The 21,379-nt window shown below is 43.1% G+C and overlaps 1 protein-coding gene across 1 annotated transcript in view; it reads left to right on the forward strand.

Moving 5' to 3' along the window:
• The first annotated feature begins 581 nt into the window (after positions 1-581).
• VAV3 (vav guanine nucleotide exchange factor 3) overlaps positions 582-21,379 on the forward strand; it is a 359,026-nt gene continuing 338,228 nt past the window's right edge. The window contains exon 1 of the mRNA XM_064588729.1: positions 582-1,928. Within this exon, the coding sequence (XP_064444799.1) occupies positions 1,038-1,928 (891 nt within the window). The 5' untranslated portion in view covers positions 582-1,037. The remainder of the gene's footprint in view (positions 1,929-21,379) is intronic.

A 21,379-nucleotide genomic window follows, 5' to 3' on the forward strand; every position in this document is an offset into this window, starting at 1 on the left:
GTACACCGTGTGCTCCGATTTTCACAGACTAATGGAAAAAGGCACAGTCCCTGTCCTTAACAGATCAGATATACTTAAAAATTTTTTTTCCACCTTCTTTCTCAAAAATATGGTTCGTAATAGAAAATTTGAGCTACGGAAGTGTAATAAAAAAATCTAAAACTCCACTTTTTATTTTCAAAATTTAAAAGGATACATCTGGAAAGGGCGAGCCACGACCACGTTTATACAGAACAGTAGGAGTTCAATGTGGTAGTATCTTGCCACGAATAGTTTAAACATTGTTTTTGGTTTTGAGGGGCAGTGGGAGTAAAAGCGGCCCAATCTGGAGGCCCCAGAGGTTGTAGGAAATGTTAATGCGCTGCTTCAGTCAGCTCTGAGATCTGGGGTTATGTTCCAACTTCTCCAAGGGTCCCAGAGCTGGGCCCGACCCGCGCAGCTGAGGACCGACGCTAATTGCTCTCCAACCTGGTCCCGGGTCACCGGCGCATGCGCGGGTGGCCGCCTGCGCTCCGAGGGCGTCTCGCCGGCCTATTTCCCCCCCGCCGCTTTCAGTGCGGATGAAGAGCGTCGGGACTGCGGTGGCGATGAACAGTTACCGGGCTGCGAGGGAAACCGTCTCTAAGTGAAAAACACCTGGCGTCGAAATAGGCTGGGGGTTAGGGGTAGGTTTCCGCAGGCGTCTCCACACACACTTTTTTTTTTTTTTTTTAAAGATTTTATTTGAGAGAGAGAGAATGAGAGACAGAGAGCATGAGAGGGAGGAGGGTCAGAGGGAGAAGCAGACTCCCCGCCGAGCAGGGAGCCCGATGCGGGACTCGATCCAGGGACTCCAGGATCACGACCTGAGCCGAAGGCAGTCGCTTAACCAACTGAGCCACCCAGGCGCCCTCCACACACACTTCTAAGGTGCCAGAACATTCTTACCAGCAACTAACTTGGAGACAGGAATTATCTGCAGGAAGAGAATTTAGGGGCTAGAACGGGAAGGGGTGAGGGGTGACGATCTCTCCAAGTTTCAGCACGGCGTTCTCAAGATGCTCTGGGCCCTTTTTTCACTTCTTCAGGGAGTCCCGCTGCCCCAATTAATCTTTCGCTCCCCCTCGGACCCTTTAAGAAATTGCAGTCGCCATCCGGGTGGGGGGGTCCCAGTAGGAGCCCCTCTGTATTACAGCGTTCAGCCCCACTGTCCCCAAAGCGGAGACCGTCCCGAGGGAGAATCCCCAGACGCCCGCGGTGGGGTGGGGGCGTGGACCCTCCGCAAACCCGCGGGCTCGAGGTGGGCGGGGGCGCTAGGCTCCCCCGCCCCGGGCACCGACCCCAGGCCGGGGCGGCGGCGCTCTCCCACCGCGCCTCTGGGGACTCGCAGACGGCAGCGAGACGGGCCGGCGCGCTGGGCATGCTCAGTCGCCGGGCGCCGGGCTCGCGAGTCGGAAGCCTGTGCGCCGCCGCCGCCGAGCCGGCCGGGGCGCACGGAGAGCGCGCGGGACTCGCTGCAGCGGCGGCCGGGCGGCGGCGGAGGAGCCGGGCCGGGACAGGACCCGAGCCCCGCGCGGAGCTCCCGAACCGCCGGCGCGGCGCCCGCTCCCCCGCACGCCCGCAGGGCAGGGGCCGGCCGCGGCTGGCGTCGGCGGGGCGTGGAGGAACCGCGGCGGCGGCGGCGGCGGCGGCAGCCGCATCCTCGGCGCCTTTCCCGGCCGGGCCGCGTCCCGGAGCCGTCGGGCATGGAGCCGTGGAAGCAGTGCGCGCAGTGGCTCATCCACTGCAAGGTGCTGCCCGCCAACCACCGGGTGACCTGGGACTCGGCGCAGGTGTTCGACCTGGCGCAGACCCTCCGCGATGGAGTCCTGCTCTGCCAGCTACTCAACAATCTCCGGGCGCACTCCATCAACCTGAAGGAGATCAACCTGAGGCCGCAGATGTCCCAGGTAAGGGAGCCGGCGCGGGCGCCTCCGCCTCCAGCCGGCATCTCCCATTAATCATCCGGCTAATTTCTTTGTGTAAATGCAAACATCTAGGTGCGCTCAGCTTGCCCTGCCTCCCAGCCTTCTGCTTTGGGGACCGCTTCGGCTTTTCATACCTTGGCTTGAAATGATTTAGGCGGTTTAGGTCTTTAGCAGAATGTTGAAGTCCTGCGTCCGGAGATGGTATGAGGGTTTCGTAAAGGCTTTCTGTGAGGCGGGAAAAAAAACCCAAAACCCAAAACTGTCTTAGGGTGCCCTTCACCTACTTTTGTGCGTTTGTGTGTGTGTGTAGGGCAACAAAAGGAATCTGATCCAGCTCTTTTACAATAACAATGGTGAGGGATAAACGGATGGGGTGATTTTGCTTTTAGTCTGTTCTTCTGCTTTGCGTTTCGTCCCCATGTTTTCTTGAAAGAGGAACCGTAACATAAATGATGACTCTAGGAAGTGGAGGGCGTTCCGGTACCGTTATCTGTACAGGAATGCCACTGGTCAAAGGGAGGAAAAGGGAGCACCATGCCGCGGTTGTCCCCGAAAGCCCCTCGAGCTTGTGGCCAGCTGCCGAGCTAGGCTGTGTTTACAGCTCTTCTTAAGCTATGTGAGAAGGAGGGAGTCCAACCTCTGTCAGCAGCGACAGGAAACAAGAAGTTTCGCTAGAGATTGTGCTTTCCTTCATTCAGGGCTTGCTCAGGTGGTGTGGTGACCTCTTGGCTCCTGTAGCCTTGCCTGGAGGTGCCTCCTCGAGGGGTTACAAAAACAAAAACCCAGCAATTCTGGAAGGCTGTGTGCATCCTAGAGTCAACTCAGAAGTCACGGCTCAGAGGCATAGTAGTTTCGTGGTCCTGCCAGAAAGTTTCCACTCAGAAAGATCTTAAACACCAGTCAGCACATCTATTTTCTCTTTGTAATATTAAAAAATCACTTTCAACTTAAAAGGGAGGAGGGGTCCCCTCCAAGACATATTTTATCATTAATCCTGAATGATAGAGCCTCAACTACTTGGCAGCCTTTTACAATGGAACTGACTTCATAAAATTGAATAATTAAAGTTAGAGCACACACATTCATCTCTTCTTCACGTCAGTGTTTCACCAGGGTCCCTCTGCACCTCAAATTCTGCATCCCTTGCCTAGCCTATCTGCTTTCAGTCAGCTGGTCAGCAGTCCCCCAGACGGAACGGGCTTGTAAGTGGTGAGAACTATATGATTTTAGAAGTGAGGTAAATTATTTCATACTTTCCCATAATCCTGGGTGATGAGTGCCAAATCTGTGGACCTGTTCAGAGTTGTCTCAATTCTGGATATCCTGTTAAGGGTTTTTTTTTTTTTTTTGAAATTTTATTTGCGCGAGAGAGAAACAGAGCACAAGCAGGTGGAGAAGGAGAGGGAGAAGCAGACTCCCCACTAAGCGGGGAGCCAGAAGACGTGGGACTTGATCCCAGAACCCTGGGATCATGACCTGAGCTGAAGGCAGACACTTAACTGACTGAGCCAGCCAGGCGCCCCCTGTTAAGGGGTTTAACAGACATTTCCATTAAGCTGGAAGCTGCTGTTCTTAGCAAAGTTCTGTAGGGAGCTGCAGTTGGTTGTGAGTTTACAGATCACCATTTTCCACCTGGCCTATAGCCTCAGGAGGCAGTGTGGATCAGGATGCTTTGGCCCTCCATCAGGGAATACGGTATTGTGTGCACTTCCTGAAACTTCAGTTTCCTGGAACCCTCAGGGGTTGTTCAATAAGTTGTTCTCAATAATCAATTTTTCTGGACAGCTGAGGATCTTCCTCTCTTATTCTTCTAACCTTTATTTGAATGTTAACAGTGGATGAGAATCTTTTCAAACGTGTTTGTGCTCTTTGTTGAATATAGCCAATGTAATTTAGTCTTTGATCACTGAGGAGCATCATTATAAGCATCATTAATGAAAATGGAGCACATATGATGCTCTAAGAACTCGATTCCCTGCTGGGGTACTGCAGTGAACACATCAGGATCCTTACCCTAAAGGAATTATTACACTGTGCTATCAGATAAGCCACTAGCTTATAAGGAGATAAACAGCTGAATGACTTTCCTTGGGCTATTTTGCTTTTGGAATCTTAAGCCTGTCCAGTCCTGAGATTTCTGGTTCCAAATTCAATGCTTTTTTCTCTGTAATGTACTGTGAGTGAGGGCTTCTCGCAAAAGTGAACCCCTGAAGGCTAGTACCTGAATGATTATGGCTGTCTTTGCTTCTTTCTTGGTTCTTGACCACATTGCAGAGAAAGGTTGCTGAACAACTGAGTGCTAGACAGATGAGTTATACAGATTGTCACTAAATCCTTAAATGACACTTATTAATGATTTCATTAAGGTGACCTATTTAACATGCCTACAGTGCCCAGCACTTAATAGGTGTTCACTATTAGTAAAATTAAAACATTTTTTTTCCTGCTGTCATTAAGAGTAATAGGTTGCAGTCAAAATTTTGAAATAATCGCAAGGTCTGTAAACCCCTTTGGGCTGACATCTCTATTTCTGCATCTAACTACTCCCGTCTTTCTAGCTGCTTCTAGTTATAAGACTCCTACCCCATCAGCAATATTCATATTATATAGTGAATAACCTAGTAACCTAGTGAAATCCTGACATGCATCCCGGCAGACTTTATTCTTCTGATTTTTGAGATGTCATTACTACTATTTGTGGCTTTTGCTGTTTCTAGTATCTAAGAGTCATTCTGTCCAGCTGATTTAGGTTCTATGGAAGATATTAATTTGAATTTCCTTATAGCACATGATCTAGGCCAGGAAATAACTAGAAGTTTTCACTTCAGAGTTTTTGGCATTTGAGACTGTGATGAACAGAAATTGACAAAGGAAATTTTAATTTGTTGGTGTTTTGTTTATTGGCTTTTTAATTATCCTGTAAGAGGCTATAAAATGACTAGCCTCTTTTAATAAGAGTGTTTATCTCCAGTGAGTGTGATGTCTTCCATTTTCTTACTGTTCACCTTCCACCTTGTTTGCATTAAAAAAAACCAAAACTCAAAACATTGCAAATAATTGCTAAATTACAGGTTTAAATCTTGAGGTTTTAAGTTAATTATCCTTCAAAAGAGGATTACAAATGGGATCCCAGTCTCACATTGTTCTTCCTGGCTGTGGATATCAGCCTCTTTTTAGTCTTGCTACGTTGGTAAAAGGATCATCTTCAGTTCAGAAGTAAGTACTTTTTTTATGGGGCACTTGGGTGGCTCAGTCGGTTAAGCTTCTGTCTGCCTTTGCCTCAGGTCATGATTCCAGTGTCCTGGAATTGAGCCCCATGTTGGGGCTCCCGTATCAGAGATTCTGCTTCTCCCTCTGCCTCTGCCCCTCCACACCTCTAACCCCCCATGCTCACTCTCAAATAAATCCAATCTTTAAAAGATTTAAAAGAAGTACTTCTTTTAAAACCCTGATTTAGAATTTGTTTAAAATGAATTAAAGAGGTAGACATTAATCAGTAGTCACCCATTTCATCATTTTCATGACTCATGAAAATCCAAGAAATTTGGCATCTGGATTTATTTTTCATCTGAAAGGGTGTTCTAGCTAGGATAAAAAGCACATAGGCTCTTCTCTCCCAGAACTGTTTATCTGTGATACTTGTATCGGGGGTGCATTGTGGAAGGGCATGGGTTGTAACCTTGATGTCATTTTTAGTGGTTAAGAAGGTCTCCGTGAATGCCTATAACCAACCGTAAATCTATCAATGAGATTATCTTAATCTTACTATTTGGAAATGGAAAATTTTTCTTTATGTCCTGGGATGAGAGTAATACACCTTATGAATTTACTGACCACTGTGTATGGTATAGGTAAACTTTGAATTGTCTTAAAGTGAATTCAGGCTTTCAGGGTTCTTTCAACACCTATCTGGCTCTGTGTGCCAGGCACTGTTGTAGATACTGGCTTGGAGCAATAAACAAAGGCAACAAAATTCCTGCCCTAAAAGAATTTATATTTTAGTGGGGGAGATGGACAATAAAGAAATGACTACATGTATATGTCCTATGAAGAGATTTCAACCCAGTAAGGGACTAGAGCAAAATGTGATTCGATTTCATAGAAGGTAGTCAAGAAGGGCTTCTCTGAGGAGATGACAATTGAGCAGGGACCTGAAGAGGGTAAGGGAATGCAGGAATATGGATGTTTGAAAGAGTATTGCTGGCAGAGGGAGTACCAAGTACAAAGGTCCTGAGGCCAATTAAATGATGGGTATCCTGGAGGAATAGCAAAGCCTTTGTGGCTGGAGGAGAGTGAGTGTGGGCAAGAGTGGTCATGATGAGGTCAGAGAGAAAATGGCAGCCAGATTTTTAAGACTAATGTGTCCTTGTAAGGACTTGGACTTTCCACTCTGAGTGAAATGGGAAGTCCCCTGACCTGACTTACCTTCTCAACAGGGTCACTCTGGCTGTGTGCCGAGAGTAGACTGTAGAACAGCAAGAATGGAAACAGGCTAATACAGTCACCCCAGCAAGAGATGATGGCCGTTCTGGCCAGAGCGATAGCAGGGCAGATGGTGAGAAATAGTTCAGTTCTGCATATGTTTTGAAGGGAGAGTCAGCAGGAGTTTATTGATGGAGCCAGATTAGGTATATGGGAAGAGAGGAGCCAAGAGTGACTCCAAAATTTTGGCCTGAGAAATTGGAAAGATGGAGTTGCCCTCATTGAGATGAGGAAAACTGGAGCAAGGCTAGCTTTCGGCGGATGTCTAAAGGGGGCAGGGAGGTCTGGAGCCAGTTATGTTTGAAACGCCCTGTAGACATCTAGGTGGAGATGCTGAGCAGGCAGTGGTGAAGTGGGGATATAGATGTGAATTTTGGAGTCCGCAGGGTATAGGTGGTATGTAAAATCATGAGACAGGATGATATCACGTAGGGAGTAGTGTAGAGAGAAAAGGTCAAAGGGGTGAGCCATTGGGCCTGCCCACATGCCAAGGGTAGAAGGATGAGAACCTATAAAGGAGCTGAGAGGAGATAGCCATGAGGCAGGAGGGAAATCATCGGAGTGTGGCTTCAGGAGACCAAGTGAATAAAGTGTTCCTGGGAGATACAGTGAGCGGACATGTCCGATGCTGCTGATAGATCTAGTAAGACAAGGATGGAGGATGGACTGTCAAAAATGAAATTTTTTGGCGATTTGACAGAAACAGATTTGGTGTGTGATGGGCAAACACCCCATTGGAGAAGAGCAGGTAGGAGGAGAGGATCAATACCGAGAGCTATACAAGTATCCTTCTCTTTTCTTTTCCAGTAACCACCACCACAGCAACAATACTCCCAACAACAACAATAGAGGGTTGTTTTCTTATCCAATAGAATTTTAATTTTATACTTATTAAAAGAGCTTTTAGTTTTAGACAAATTTTATCACATGGCAGTCTTGTATATGTATGTGTGGAAAAAACAAGTATGTGTATAAGAAAATACAAAATAAGTTTAATGTGTTCCTAAAACTTTTCACTCTTCTTTGCCCCTCTTCTTTGCCCCTCTTCTGATGCCGTTTCCTCTGTCATTGATTTCCGTGTTTTTGACTCTGAGCAGCAAGTGTTGGTGATGCAGCAGTTCTAAAAGAGTATATCACTATTATCCCCAGGATTTCCTTCCAAGCTACTAACACGAAGTTGGGCTTTGATGCTGTTACTACTTTGTCAAAAAAAGGTTGAAAAAAATGGGAGAACTTTATTTTCATTATACATAACTCTACATGGTTTTAAAAGCTATGATTATATTAGTTTTAGCCTTAAGGTGGGTGTTCCAATACATGTCTGCACTCCCTGCCCCCCAAACAAGGTGGTGGTGTGTGAAAATGACTGGGTTATACTGCAGGGAGGTGAAAAGGCAGTCGTTGTCCAAAAAGAGTGGTGTGCAGTTAGTTCAAAATAATGTCACTATTCAGTCCCCTCAGAAGTCAGTAACCTCTTAGCCATTTGTGAGATTATTCTCTTGGATAATCTGTCAGCATAATGTTAAACTTCATACCAATTGAGATCTTTTCATGTAAAGGAGTTGAGTCCTATTAAGGCATCTTAAGCACTTGTTCTGTAGGCATACTTGATGGCTTAACCTGGACTCTCCAGGAACCAGAGCCTGGGATAAAGGGTAAAGTGCTGAGACATTATTGGTGAGGTGCAGTCCCATGGCTGCCAGGGTGAGGGAAATGGGAAAGTGTGTGTGTGTGTGTTTTGTTGATGGGGGAAAATTATATCATGTTTGTAATGCAGACAGGTTTGATTCAGTATGGATACCAATTTCCTAACTTTCAAATACAATAGACCCTTTTCAAAATTATTTTTCTTAAACTCTCTATGGCATTTGACATGGCCTTTTCTGTTCCTTCTGAAATTCTCCCTTGATTCCTACTACAGTACACATTCCTCATTCTCTCATTGCTTTTACTATCCCTTCCTGTTTCCTTTGCTGATTTCTCTTTAAACATTCCATAGAAATTTGAATTGCCTCCTTCATTGTCTTTGTTTGTATTCTCTTTCCTGTGTCTTCTCATGTCACTGTAACGTTACCTGCTTTTCATACCTCAGTGGATCCCAAATTCATGCCGATAGCCTATACCTGCCTGTTTGGCACCTCCGCCTCTATTGGTGCCATCATTTCACGGATGGAGTGGTGAAAATCACATGATCAGACTTCATTGTGCAAAGCCCTCCCCCCGCCCAAAAGCAGAGGGAGGGATGAGCTTGATGGGGCAGAGCTGGGCGTGAGCAAACCTGCTGCTGAAGTTCAGTCAGGGGAGGAGGCAGTCAGTGAATGCCATGCCAGAGAAAGGGGTGGGACAGGAAGGGTAGAGAAGGACAAAAAGATGGATGTGATGGAGAGTTGGAACGGACAAGGCTTTGGGGCCTCTTCAATGCAGTGAGAGCCAGGAGTATCTAGAATGAGCCTGTGTTTCAGGCTTGGGTGATGGGGGCACTTGGAAGGGGAGGCAATACAGAGGAGGTGCAGATTTTATAGGGAAAGGGAGCACCTTCAGTTTTAGCTGTGGAGTTTGAAGCTATTAGTAATTACCCTCCATATTCTCAGTGTCAAGCATCCTGTTCGCTTATTATTTTCTTTCTGGCTCATTCTAATACCTGAACTCCAACAATCTTTTGAACTCTTGGTCCTACCACCTCTTCACTGCCTTCATGTCTTCACTTCCTTCCTCCTTAGCTTAAATACTGCAGTCATGATAATTCAGCTCCTCTTGATTTGTGAAACTCATTTGAATAAAGTGCAATGCTCCACTTACTCCTGCCTGCAACTTGGCTGCTGGGTCTGATGGAGGAAAACCTAGGACACTCAGACTATTCTCACTTTAAATTCATGATCCCTAACCTCAGTGGGCACTCTAGGCTACCCAGCCATCTGATTGCATTTCTCTAGACCAGATGTTCTCAAAGTGTGGTCTGGGGACTCCTGGCAGAGGTCCAGAGATACCTGTAGGAGTTCCATAAGGCCAAAAATCTTTTTTTTATATAATAATTAAGACATTATTTGCCTTTTCTTTAATTTTCTCACAAGTGTGTAGTGGAGTTTTCTAAAGGCTGCATGATCCTGCTGATGTCATTGCTGTGATGGACCATGGATTATGTGCTTGTAGATATTTTAAAGATTTCTCAGTTGAGACTACTAGTATGTTAAATGTTGATAGATCTAACCCCCATGAACATAAGCTGCTGGGGTTCTCAATAATTATTTTTTTCTCAATTATTTAAAGAGTGTAACAAGATCCTGAGACCAAAAGGTTTGAGAACTGCCCATTTACTTTCTGACTCTCCCAGATGACTACTTGTATCTTTTTTTAAATTGTAGTTGACACACAATGTTGCATTAGTTTCAGGTGTATAACAGTAATTGGACAAGTCTATACATTATGCTATGTATAATGTATATGTAGCTATGATCTGTCACTATACAACATTATTACAGTGCCATTGATTATATTCCCTATGCTGTACCTTTCATCTCATCCCTGTGACTTATTCCATAAGTGCCAGACCGTATCTCCCACTGCCCTTCACCCATTTTGCCCATCCTCCCACCTTCCTGATACCTTTTCTTGTTAAATCTCATTCACCTTTGTCTCCGTTCTTTCCTCTCATCTGGTTGACCTTGCTTCCTATTCTGCTGAGAAAACACAATAAGGAGAGCTTTCTCAAATTCTCACCTTCTTGCATCTGTGCCCATAGATGATGCTTTCTCTCCTGTTCTATGGGTGGATTATCAGTGCTCCTAGTGAAGGCCAGTCCCTTTGTCACTCTATCCCCATGCTTTCCTGCATCATCTGTTTTCTTCTGGATCTTACCATTTGAATGCACAAATGCTGTTAGTTCCCTCATTTGATTCAGGATATATTTTCAAGGTAGAGCCACAAAGGCTTGCTTGAACATTGGGTGTGATGGAGAGTGAGGATTCCTAAGGGTTACCTGAAATGCTGGAGCAAGTGGCTAGTCAACCTCCTTATAACTGTTCAGTGGTTCCTTATGGACAGTGGGATAAAATCCAGATTCCTTCGTAAGCATACAAGGACCTGTTGTCTAGTTGGCTAAGGGTGTCTGCTCCACCTCTCAAAGCTTTCTTTCACTCTGTGCTCCTGAACTTTCTGTGGCTTCTCAAATGAACTGTGCTGTTAAATGTCCATGTTATTGCATGTGCCCATTTCTGTGCTTGAAATGCCTTTATCTGTGTGATTGAAGAGGCCTTTCAAGAGTCACCCTGGCTGAAACTATGGAAAGAGCCTAGATGTCCACTGACAGATGAATGGATAAGGAAGATGTGGTATGTGTATATATATGTGTGTGTGTGTGTGGAATATTACACAGCCATCAAAAAGATGAAATCTTGTCATTTGCAATGATGTGGATGGAACTAGAGGGTATTACGCTAAGCGAAAAAAGTCAATCAGGGAAAGACAATTATCATATGATCTCACTGATATGTAGAATTTAAGAAACAAGGCCAAGAATCATAGGGGAAGAGAGGAAAAAATGAAATAAGATGAAACCAGAGAGGGAGACAAACCCTAAGAGACTCTTAACCTCAGGAAACAAACTGAGGGTTGCTGGAGTGGTGGGGGGGTGGGAGGGATGGGGTGGCTGGGGGATGGACATTGGGGAGGGTTTGTGCTATGGTGAGTGCTGTGAATTGTGTAAGAATGATGAATCACAGACCTGTACCCCTGAAACAAATAATACATAATATGTTAAAAAAAAGTCACCCTGGCTGATCACTTACTGCCTTGTGCCACACTGTGTAGTATACATAGGCAGAGCACATTCTTTGCACCGTTTTCGCAATACTTTGTGTCCCTTCCAGGCTGTGACTTGCTTGAGGCTGCCATAGGCTTGTTTATTTATATACATCTCTAGAAATTGACACCAAGACTCATACATAATCAGAAACTAAATTCATGGATGAATGGGAAATGACGACTTTGTTTACTACCTTTTCAAACATCTCTATGGATTTTAATAAGATGTACTTGGCACTATCATTAAAAATCAAAAACATCTGTTGATTGGGTGGCATTATGAATAATAGATATTACTTTACCACTTAACCACCTGAGTGACTGACTATCAGAAAGTGTCTAGAACCGTTTGTTGTTCTTCCTTTTATCTAAAATAGGCATAATAAAAGGACCTACCCCTTAGGGTGGTTGTGAGGACTGAAGGAATGAATTAGCTCTGTGATTGGCACGTAACAAATACTCAAGTGTTAATGATTTTTACTGTGATGATTACTACTGCAGAAACCTACAAGATGGAGGGTTAACACTTTCCATTAAATTTCCTTGTCACACTACCATGAAACAGTCACTGTTAGTTATCCTCATGTGATAGCTACTCTCCAAGGCTAAGAAGAGTCTAGGATTTGTGTTAACAAGTAGTTCAGGGTGGAGCCAAGATTAGAATTAGAATGTTTAAAGCAAACGGAGTTTCTTCAGCAAGGCTTTTGGCACATCTGAATGTGAATTGTGAATTTTTTTCCCCCATTGTATTTGTTCTCTTATAGCCTTTGCTTTAGAGGAATGTTCTCAGATTGGTTTTGTGGTTATCACTAATCCTCCATACTAGTTACTGAGTAATAATTTTGGTTTCAGGGTATTGAATGTATCAACTGGATTATTTTATACACATTTATCTTACGCAGTGTAAAATGGGAGATAGACCTCTGACAGGTTTATGATGGGGAAAGGAAATAAAATCAGGTAGAAAAACTGAGGAAAATTTAATGAGAGAGCAAGAGAATAAGAGTAGCTGGTCCTTTTTGGCCTTTTAATACTGTGCCTGGTAACACCTGGTCCTGAGTGCATGTTTTTTATGCTCTATTCCCTAGTGGGGTCAGGAGTGCCTACATTTCTCTGGGTAGCAGGAACATCATTGTTGTAAATAGCAGGCTTTCAAATGGTTCTTTTTTTTTTTTCCCCCTTTCTGTATTATAGCAATTCTTCTTGTAAATGCATGGACACCTATTATTTAGAATGTTAATTAGAATATTATACCCCCCGCCCCATTAACATAGATCCTGCATTGTGTGAAGGGCAGTCACAAGTTTGCATTTTGCCTTTCCCCGGTCTTAAGCATTTAGTGGACAGAACCACGAACAGCAAAGAAGTAGATACTTTTGATTTTCATAGGAAATGATTTTAGAATTTTGTGCCGCTATCTGAATGTGCTTTCAAAATACGTGTTGCGAGAATTGTAGTCAGCCTTTGAATTGCTTGCTTAACAGGAAGCCAGCAGGATATGCTGCTCACATGGGAGTTCTCTAAAGGGTCAATTAATATGGAATAGTCAATGAAACACTTGATACTCACCTTCCATGATTTTCAAAGTACTTGTCTTAAAATAGATCAGTAACAGCTGGCTTGAATAAACAAGCATCTTGCCTCTGTGCCCGCTAATGTCAGCAGCCTTTTCCTGGGAGCATGGGGCAATATGGTTTAATGAGAAGGCTTCAGGCCAGGAGTCCGGGGACCTGTGAGGTGCAGCTCTGTCTCTGACATGTGACGTTACCAAATAGCTGCTTCTCTTTGTCTCTGTCTTCCACACTTACAGCAATAAGAGCAAACACTGACATAGCAGTAATATGCTGAATAGCAGCTAAAATTTTTTATGCATATTTAGAGCTCATTAAGAAGGCATTATGGTTTCATGAAGAGAGCTTTGGGACAAGACAGAGATGTTTGAATCCCAGCTCTGGCACAGAACTTGATGATTTTGGGAAAATTATTTCACTTGTTGAGTCTCCATTTCCTCATAGGCAAGAGATCGTAAAACCTACTTTGCAGGATTGTGATGAGAATTAAATAATTTTTGTAAAACACTTGGGGCATAGTAGGTACTCAGCAAGATTTTATTTCCTTCCTCCTCTCCCACATCCTTGATCCTCATGAGTCTCAGAGCCAGGAAGAACAAGATCTTATCACTGCGCCACAGAGAAGGAAATGGAGGTGTGCACTAGCTGAAGGACTTTGCTCAAGGTCACACAGACAGGAAGTGGTGAAGACAGGACTTGAGTCCAATTGTCCTAATTCCAAATGCTGTGAAGTTTATCATTCCTGCTACCAAGCTGAGTGCTTAGATGGTGACTTGCGTGGGGAAATGCCTGGGAACATGTTCGGGAAACCAGGCCTGCCCTGCAAGTGCAAAGTGACATTGTATTACCTTGCACTGAAGTTTACTGTATTTCAGCTAGAAATGTCTAAACTCATGAAACTAGTTTTCACCTTCTTGAGAGTCTGATGATCTAGTTCATGGATTATTTGTGTTTTGGTAATTTCCTAGCTCTTCTGCTTTCTGTTTGGTTCTGTTTTTACGGGAATTTGTGCATATGAGTTCATTGATTAAGCCATCAATTTGTCTATTAAATATTAGGTTTTGTAGTGGATACTGAGGATTCTAAAGGTAAATAAAACTCGGTCCCTGGTCCAGTGTGGCTTTTAGTCTACACAGCATGGATTTTACTTCAGGCATGCCTTTATAAAACCAAGGTAGGGGGGAAAGGAGACCATAATTAGAGTGAATGAGCATGGCAAATGTTTGGTAGGGGGTAATGCATTTTTGGGTGCATTGATAATTTTGCTTATGTGCAGGGTATGATGTGTGAATGTGTGTGCCTGGCTCAAGGTATTTCTGTCCTTCCCATAGACATTTGTCTAGAATCTCCTATGTGCAGGGTACTGGAGTCCTCAAGATAAATTATAGGAACTTTCTGCTTTTGTGGGGCCAGGAGAAAGCAGATTTGACCTCAGTCAGCTTTTTGCAAGAATACAGAAAGGAAGTAAGTCATTGGATGCTACAAGGCAGGTGCAAAAGTGCACGCAGCTGGGTGAGCGAGATGAGACCAGAAAGAGACATGAGTGGTTACAGGAGAGGAAGAAGGCTTGAGAAAGAAACTGGGCGGGGAGAGTGTGTGTGAGATGAAGAATGTGCAAAGACGCTCAGCCCTCAGTGATGTCCCCAGCAGGACAGTTATTCTGAGCAGTGATGAAATATCCTCCATAACATTAAGACTGGAATATGGCCGCATCATTTGCATTTGGTGTGAAGATGTTAAGTTCTAGGACTTTGGTGCATAGCCTGCAATATCAGATGATGGCCCTTTCTCTTGAATATGTTAAATGCTGAGGGAGCAGAGACCGTATAGAGAGATTCAGCTACATAATGGGCATCTGCAGAAGTGTCCAAAGCCTGCTCTCTTTCTGCCTCTAACCTCCTGACTTGCCAACTCACTTCCTCACACCTACCTAACCGTTCATTATTCTCCCTGTGCTCTTTGTTGACTGATACCTCTTCCTTCCTTGGTCCATTCTTTCTTGGCTGCATACTCCTGAGTCCTGCCCGAATGTGTGGTCAGACTTTCCACATTCATCCCCAGTTCCCTTCACCTTCTGTGACATCAGCTGGGCCGGTCACCCCTGCCCTGCCGTGCCCTCCTCACAGGCTTTCCTGCTCTTGCTTCCAAGCCGAGAGGGCTGTTGGAGAAGCTTGCTCACCAGCCTGTGTGAACTGCCCAGCTTCACTGCAGCTGGCCCTGGTGCTCATGACCTCTCGGCTGTGCCTCTTGTCGCCCTCTTGGCTTCTTATTCCCCTAGTCAGACTCTAGCTGTCTAAATCTCAGACACTGAGTCCCCAACTTTTCCTCCATCCCTGCAGGTTCACTTGGTTTTTATCGTTACCACCCGGTCCTCCTGAGTCTTGTCCTCCATCTGTCCCAACCACCCCCCCAACTGGTGACCCCTGTTACTGTTACTAGGAGTAGCAGCTGTCCCAAACTTTCCAAGTTACGTTTATGCACACATTTTTGCTGCCTTCCTGGGGGAGAGTTTTGGGTCTTGAAGAGAACATTTAATTAGAAGCCCAGAGAGGACCAGGGGTTATGAAAACTTTGATTCTGGGGAAATTGGACACTATACACTAGAGGTACTCTTTTTGGTTTTGTGGTCTCCAGAGGCCAGTGGTGTGCTTGAGTGAACATCCACCCATGAACCAGAAACTCAAGTCACCTTTTTCAGGTTGCCTGTCTCCTTTTGCAGCCAGCTTACAGCATCTGTTTTTTGCAAGCTTTTTTGGGGGGGAGGGGGGTTGGGTAATGTCATTCAGTTAAGACAACTTTTCCTTAATTATGTATGCTGTGCCTGGCAGAGAAAGGGTAATTCTCAGAGTGATACTCCAAAATGTAGATTTGGCAGAAAATTTTTAAATTCCCTGGCATTTGACCTTCAAATATGAAAAAGCATTTGTTGGCTAAAGGAAGTTAGTAAGCTTAGGACATAGTCAGCCACACAAGAAATGCTTGAGTTGAGATTATTTATGATGACGGTGTACTTGAAAATAGAACCTTGTGTTTTCCCATAAACTGTACTTGGGGGTTCAGTAGAATACAGCAATTTATCCTCAGTGAGGAGGAAGCAGGAAATCTCTGGAGTTCAGAATGAGCACTAACATGAAAGATCTGGGTGCTTCCAGAGACCCCATTTAAGGAGAGAATGTGTCAATTGTTGTTAACATCAGTTTCATTCCTGTAAATAAATAAAATGATAAAAGCTGGACTCTTGGGAGTATTTATGTGGTGGCTTTGATAGTTAAATCCTTATTGAATCCTCAATCTTGATATATAGTTCCATTTAGTGACCTTAGCGAAGAGTAATGAGAAATTTGGTAAAGGATCTGATTTTTTCCCTTCCATGTTTAATAAGTGGTTCACCAGTTTCAGTGATGCATATAAATTAATTTCACCTACCTAGCTAGCCTTAAGCTATTTGGCAAGCTTGCCCATTTGGCAGTTGCCTTGCTGTGTTTTATGTAAAATAAGCTAAATGAAGAAATGCATTTAATAATACTAAAATAATACCCTTGTCTCTCTAAAGAAGAGGTAAAATAGATTTCTTATATTCTGTGTAAATGCAATAAGCTAAACTTCATTTACACTAGCCATTAGACAGTTCCTAGATTCTGACTTAAAACCTAAGGACATTTCATTTACACACTATTCTCATAAACTCATGAGGCAACATTGTGTAGTTGAAAGCACCTGGGCCTTGAATACATCAACCTGGCTTTGGATCCTAGCTGTGCCACTTATAATTTTGGGCACCTTGGGCACTCTGATCTTGGGTTTCCACATTTATAAAATATCTGTTGGCAACGTTGTAGGGATGAAATTAACTGCAGTAATGCACATTCCGTATTTGGCACTTAGTAGATACTCATTTATTGAGTGTTTCTTAAGCCTGTTTTTTAAATCCAGGGAGATTACAGGTTGCAAGTTAAAATGAGAAAGAGGGACAGCTGAAAGTTAAATTGACAGTAGTTAAACAAACCCTATAAACCATGGACTCAAAAGCTCAAAAACCATATTAATCTTGGACTGTGGAGAAATGCTGCCAAACTGATCCAACATACTGCACTGGGCTCTAGGGAAGGATCGTCCTCTTTGAATGGACCAGTATAGCAACTAATTGTATTGTTCAAAGAGTTATACAATTCTGGAGCTGGAAAATTACCTTAGAGGTAATTTTAGCTCAGCTCCTTGGTTTTAAAAATGGGCAATCTGAGCCCTCATTATGCAGTGATTTGCCCAAGGTTACTTGGTTTCCTGAGTAACAGTGCATTACTTTTCTTATGACAGAATACTTAAGACCCAGATCCTTAAGAGAAGTTTAAATCATATTAATCCTTAAAAACAAAAACAACAAAATATTTGGGAAGATTGGAAAATAATTGAGTTCAGAATTTCTCCTGTGAAGTACTTATTATAAAGGCCTTACTCTCTTGCCTTCAGCTCTCTCCTTTACTCTCTACCTCCCTCTATCCATCCATCCCTTGGATACAGTAGTATAGGGAAATCTGTGGGAATAGGGTTACAAAGTGTCAGATTTTGGAGCTCAGAAAGTCCTGGAAAAATTGACAAAGCATTGAAAAATGATTACAGTGGACTCTTGAACAATGTAGGGCTTAGGGCTACTGACCCCCTGTCCAGTTGAAAATCTATGTATAACTTGTGACTTCCCAGAAACTTAACTGCTAATAGCCTGCTGTTAATCAGAAGCCCTACTAATAACAGTTGATTAACATATTTTGTATATGCATTATACTGTATTCTTAAAGTAAGCTAGAGGAAAAATTAAGAAAATCAGAAGGAAAATAAAGTCCTGTACATATATGTATTTAAAAAATCTGCATACAAATGGACCCATGTAGTTCAAACCTGTGTTGTTCAAGGGTCAATTATAAAAACATCTGTGAAATGAGAGATCTGTTGCTTAAAGGAGTAAACCTCCACCATCCAGAAACTTTGCCGCCCAGAATTACTTGGTTCCTAAGATAGCTGAGGTTTAGCCGTTTTAAGTCAGATAACAGTGTTTCAGATTCCCAAGTAACACCAAAACCTATGTTATTTCTCCAAAAATCATGAGTTCCATAAAATTGTGGACCGTTTGTTCTTCAGCTTTGTTTTTAATCTTAGTACCTGGCATAGATGGAGAGCTCCTGTGAATGAATGACTATTGAATGAATTCCTACCACCAACTGTAATACTGGTTGAACGAGAATGCCAGATTTTATGTTCCTCATCTTAATCACAGGATGCAAAAACAATTCATACTTTGCCAGTTTTCTTGTAACAGCAGGCGGCATGGTATATTGAAAGAACGTGGACTTGAGCACCAGACCAGCCTGAGTTCAAATCCCATCCCACTAGATGAGCACTTGCGGGCAAATCCCTTAGTCTCTCAGCATCTTAGTTTCCTTGCTTGTGAAGTAGGGATAATTCTTCCTGCATAGTGTTGTGGAGAGCAAGTGAGCTCAGAGAGGCAAAATGTCTAGCATAGCCCTGGGGGGCATGGTAGGCACTTGGTGATAACTGGGACACTTTCCTTCTCCCAACTCATCTAATCTTTCCATGATATAGGGCTTTTCCCATCAGTCCTTTTGGAATAACATCCTGTTGATCTTCGGCAAGTTTTCTCTTCTGTTGTATTTTTTCTGCCAATGTTTTATTTAGGCTAATAGAATCTAAAGAATATTATGACTTTAAAAGTGATTTAACTTATATAGTTTTATCTACCTGTTGGTGATTTCATATTTGACAACTGTGATAGAACAAAAGAGAAAACAATCTACCAGTATTTGGGAGACTTACATTCAAATTCTGGCTCTGTCACTCTTTAGCTTTGTGATCTCTGAGCCTCTTTTGGCTTAGTTTCTCTGAACCTTCATTTTCTCCTTGAACACCAGGGGTTGGCATTGTATACTGACAAGAACATAGGCTTTACAGTTAAAATTCTGGATGTGCTAATAAGCTGTATGATCTAGGGTAGGCTCTTTCACTTCTCTCTCTGATCCCTCAGTGGCCTCCTGAGAATAACACTGTCTCTACTGTAGTTCATCATGAGGATTAGATGAGATAATGTATGACAAGTTCCAGCCTCTCAGCTTTGCACATTGTAAACTTTTAATCAGCAAGTGGCGATAACAGTCCTTCCACTAAATACGATTATGGTTAGTATTAGTAATGCTTGTTTCCCTAGAGATTTGAGAGATTCACCAAGGGGGCATAATTATTATAGCTGAAGAATTTTAGGAAAGACTCCGTAATTTTCTCAGGATCATGTAGGAAGTGATAATGGAATAGTATGCAGCTGTGAAAATAATATAGTCCACTTGATATGCTCACTGTTCAGTCAGTCACTTGGATTACTTCCAATTCCTTTATAGATAGCATGACTATAAATGTCCTTGTACATATTATTCCCCAACTTTGGATTGTTGCTTTCAACTTTATTTTCCAAAGTGAATCTTCTAGGTCAAAAGTTATAAACATTTTGCAGCTCTTATTAATATGCTGCCTGATGGTTTGCAGAAAAGTATTTCTAATTGACGTAAGAGCAAATTTCTAAAGTTTTGGTATCATTTAGGTTCGATTCTTGTTTACTGGGTGACTTTGAGCAAATTCACTAGATTTGTTTTTCATCTCTAACAAGGGATACAAGTAGCCACCTCACAGTATGTGTCAAGTACTTAGTTGGTGCAGAGTATTTACTGCTCAGCCTTCACTGTCTGTCTTGAAGGCATCTGTGCTTCCCCCCCACCCCGCCCCATCACTTGGCCCGGTGCCTCCGAATTGTGTATATTCTACTTTATGCCAATGCATTCTCCCAGCTGCATCTTCAGTCTTAACATACACCTACCCACCCCCATCATGTGAACCCTTTTATAACTTAGAGTGCTTCCTCATCTCTGGGGGTAAAGAAGGCCTTTTGAGATCTGACCTTGTTGTCCTCTGCAGCTTCAACTCCCTTTTCTCTTGCTCATTCTCCTGCAGTCATGTTGGATATTTTTCCATTCCCAGAATTTGTCACCCTATCTTTTTCCTCTAGACTTGGAGCTTGCCATTTTGTCTGTTTCTTGGTTTTTAAATTCTCCATTTATACAACCCATCATCCTTAGAAATATTTGTTTTAGGGATTGATGTTCCTGCTACACCTAAGCCTCATGATGGCAGAGCCCACTTACATTCATTCACTGCTGAATTCTTGGGGACCAGCACATAGTGCTCGATAAATCTTTGGGAATGTATAAATAAATAGTAACTTATTAGCAATAGGTATATAATAACTTAATAGCAATAAATACAAGAAAGAAGAATTTTAGGTATAATTTGTTAAAAGCCTTTGTGATTTCAAATTACTCTGTGAACTTAAACATCGAAGTGTTTTCCAAAGACTTTTTAAAAACCTAAATATGTTTTGTAATTTAGATCTTGCCTACTTTTTTTTTTTTTTAGATCTTGCCTATTTTTTTCTTATCTTCCATATTAATGAGGACAAGTCTGAAGAGAAGAGGGCAAATATTTGTAGCAAGCAGAGTTTAGCATCAAGTAGTCTTTCATCTTTGCCAACACTCTTCATCCAAGACCTATAATAGCATTACCTGAACCGTCCAGGAGGCTGGGCAGAGAATCATCTTAACCCAAATTGCAGCAGGACTTAATGACGAAGATGAGCATTCCTAAAAGATTAGATTATGCCTGATACATTTTCTGGCCCTTGAGAACTCCAGCCATTTTGGTTTGCATTTATTTTGTGTTACATCGTTAGCCTCTGCAAGTTCAAAACTGTGCTTTGTTCATTCAGAAGGTGAGTTCATTTTTCTACTCATCTATTCAAACAGTTGTTGAACTCTACTGTAGTCGAAGCTCTGATTAGGCACTGAAGATCTTCCTCACTCAGGAAGAGGAGCATTTATTACTTTGAGTTTTGGGGACTGGGAAGGTTATATGGTCCAGTCCACAGGCAAGTGGCTTAGCCAGGCACCGTTGTTGGTGATGGGCATTTAGGCCTTAGCAAGTGCAGGGTGCGCTGATCCTAGCTGGGTTTTGTGGGTGGGCTGAGGCACTTAAACTTTGGGTTCCACTTGGATTGGTGCTGTAGGTGAGGCTGAGGAAGCTGTTGATCTTTTTAGTCCTTTGGGGTGGACTAGCATTTGCTGCTTTTATGTGTTTTAGCCAAAGCTGCTGGCCAGGACTTTGTATTGCAAAAGTGAAAATGTTTCGAGACTGCTGTTGTGTGAGGTTCCTCCTTGAAATTGTGTGAATTAGGCCAAGGTAGGAAGTGAGAAATTGGCTTTACCACATTCAGTTAATTTTATTCCAGGCCAAAGGAAGGCCCTGGAGGGATGAATCTTATGTAATTGTGTACTTTCTCTAAGATTTTTATAGACCACCGGTCATACAACCAACCTCAACTGACCCACCACAAGCAGACCAAGAAAGCATCCTCTCTGCAGAGAGACTTGGTCTCAAGGTCAAGCAGCTGAAGGATCAGAGCTATACAGCCTAGGGGGGGAGAGAAGCATTACTTTAATACTTAAACAGAAGTTCCTCCATACCAAAACA

The sequence above is a fragment of the Mirounga angustirostris genome, unplaced genomic scaffold (genome assembly GCF_029215605.1).
Source record: "Mirounga angustirostris isolate CCGP_5_RB_7025 unplaced genomic scaffold, mMirAng1.0.hap1 SCAF_4, whole genome shotgun sequence".
In the NCBI taxonomy this organism is placed as follows: Eukaryota; Metazoa; Chordata; class Mammalia; order Carnivora; family Phocidae; genus Mirounga; species Mirounga angustirostris.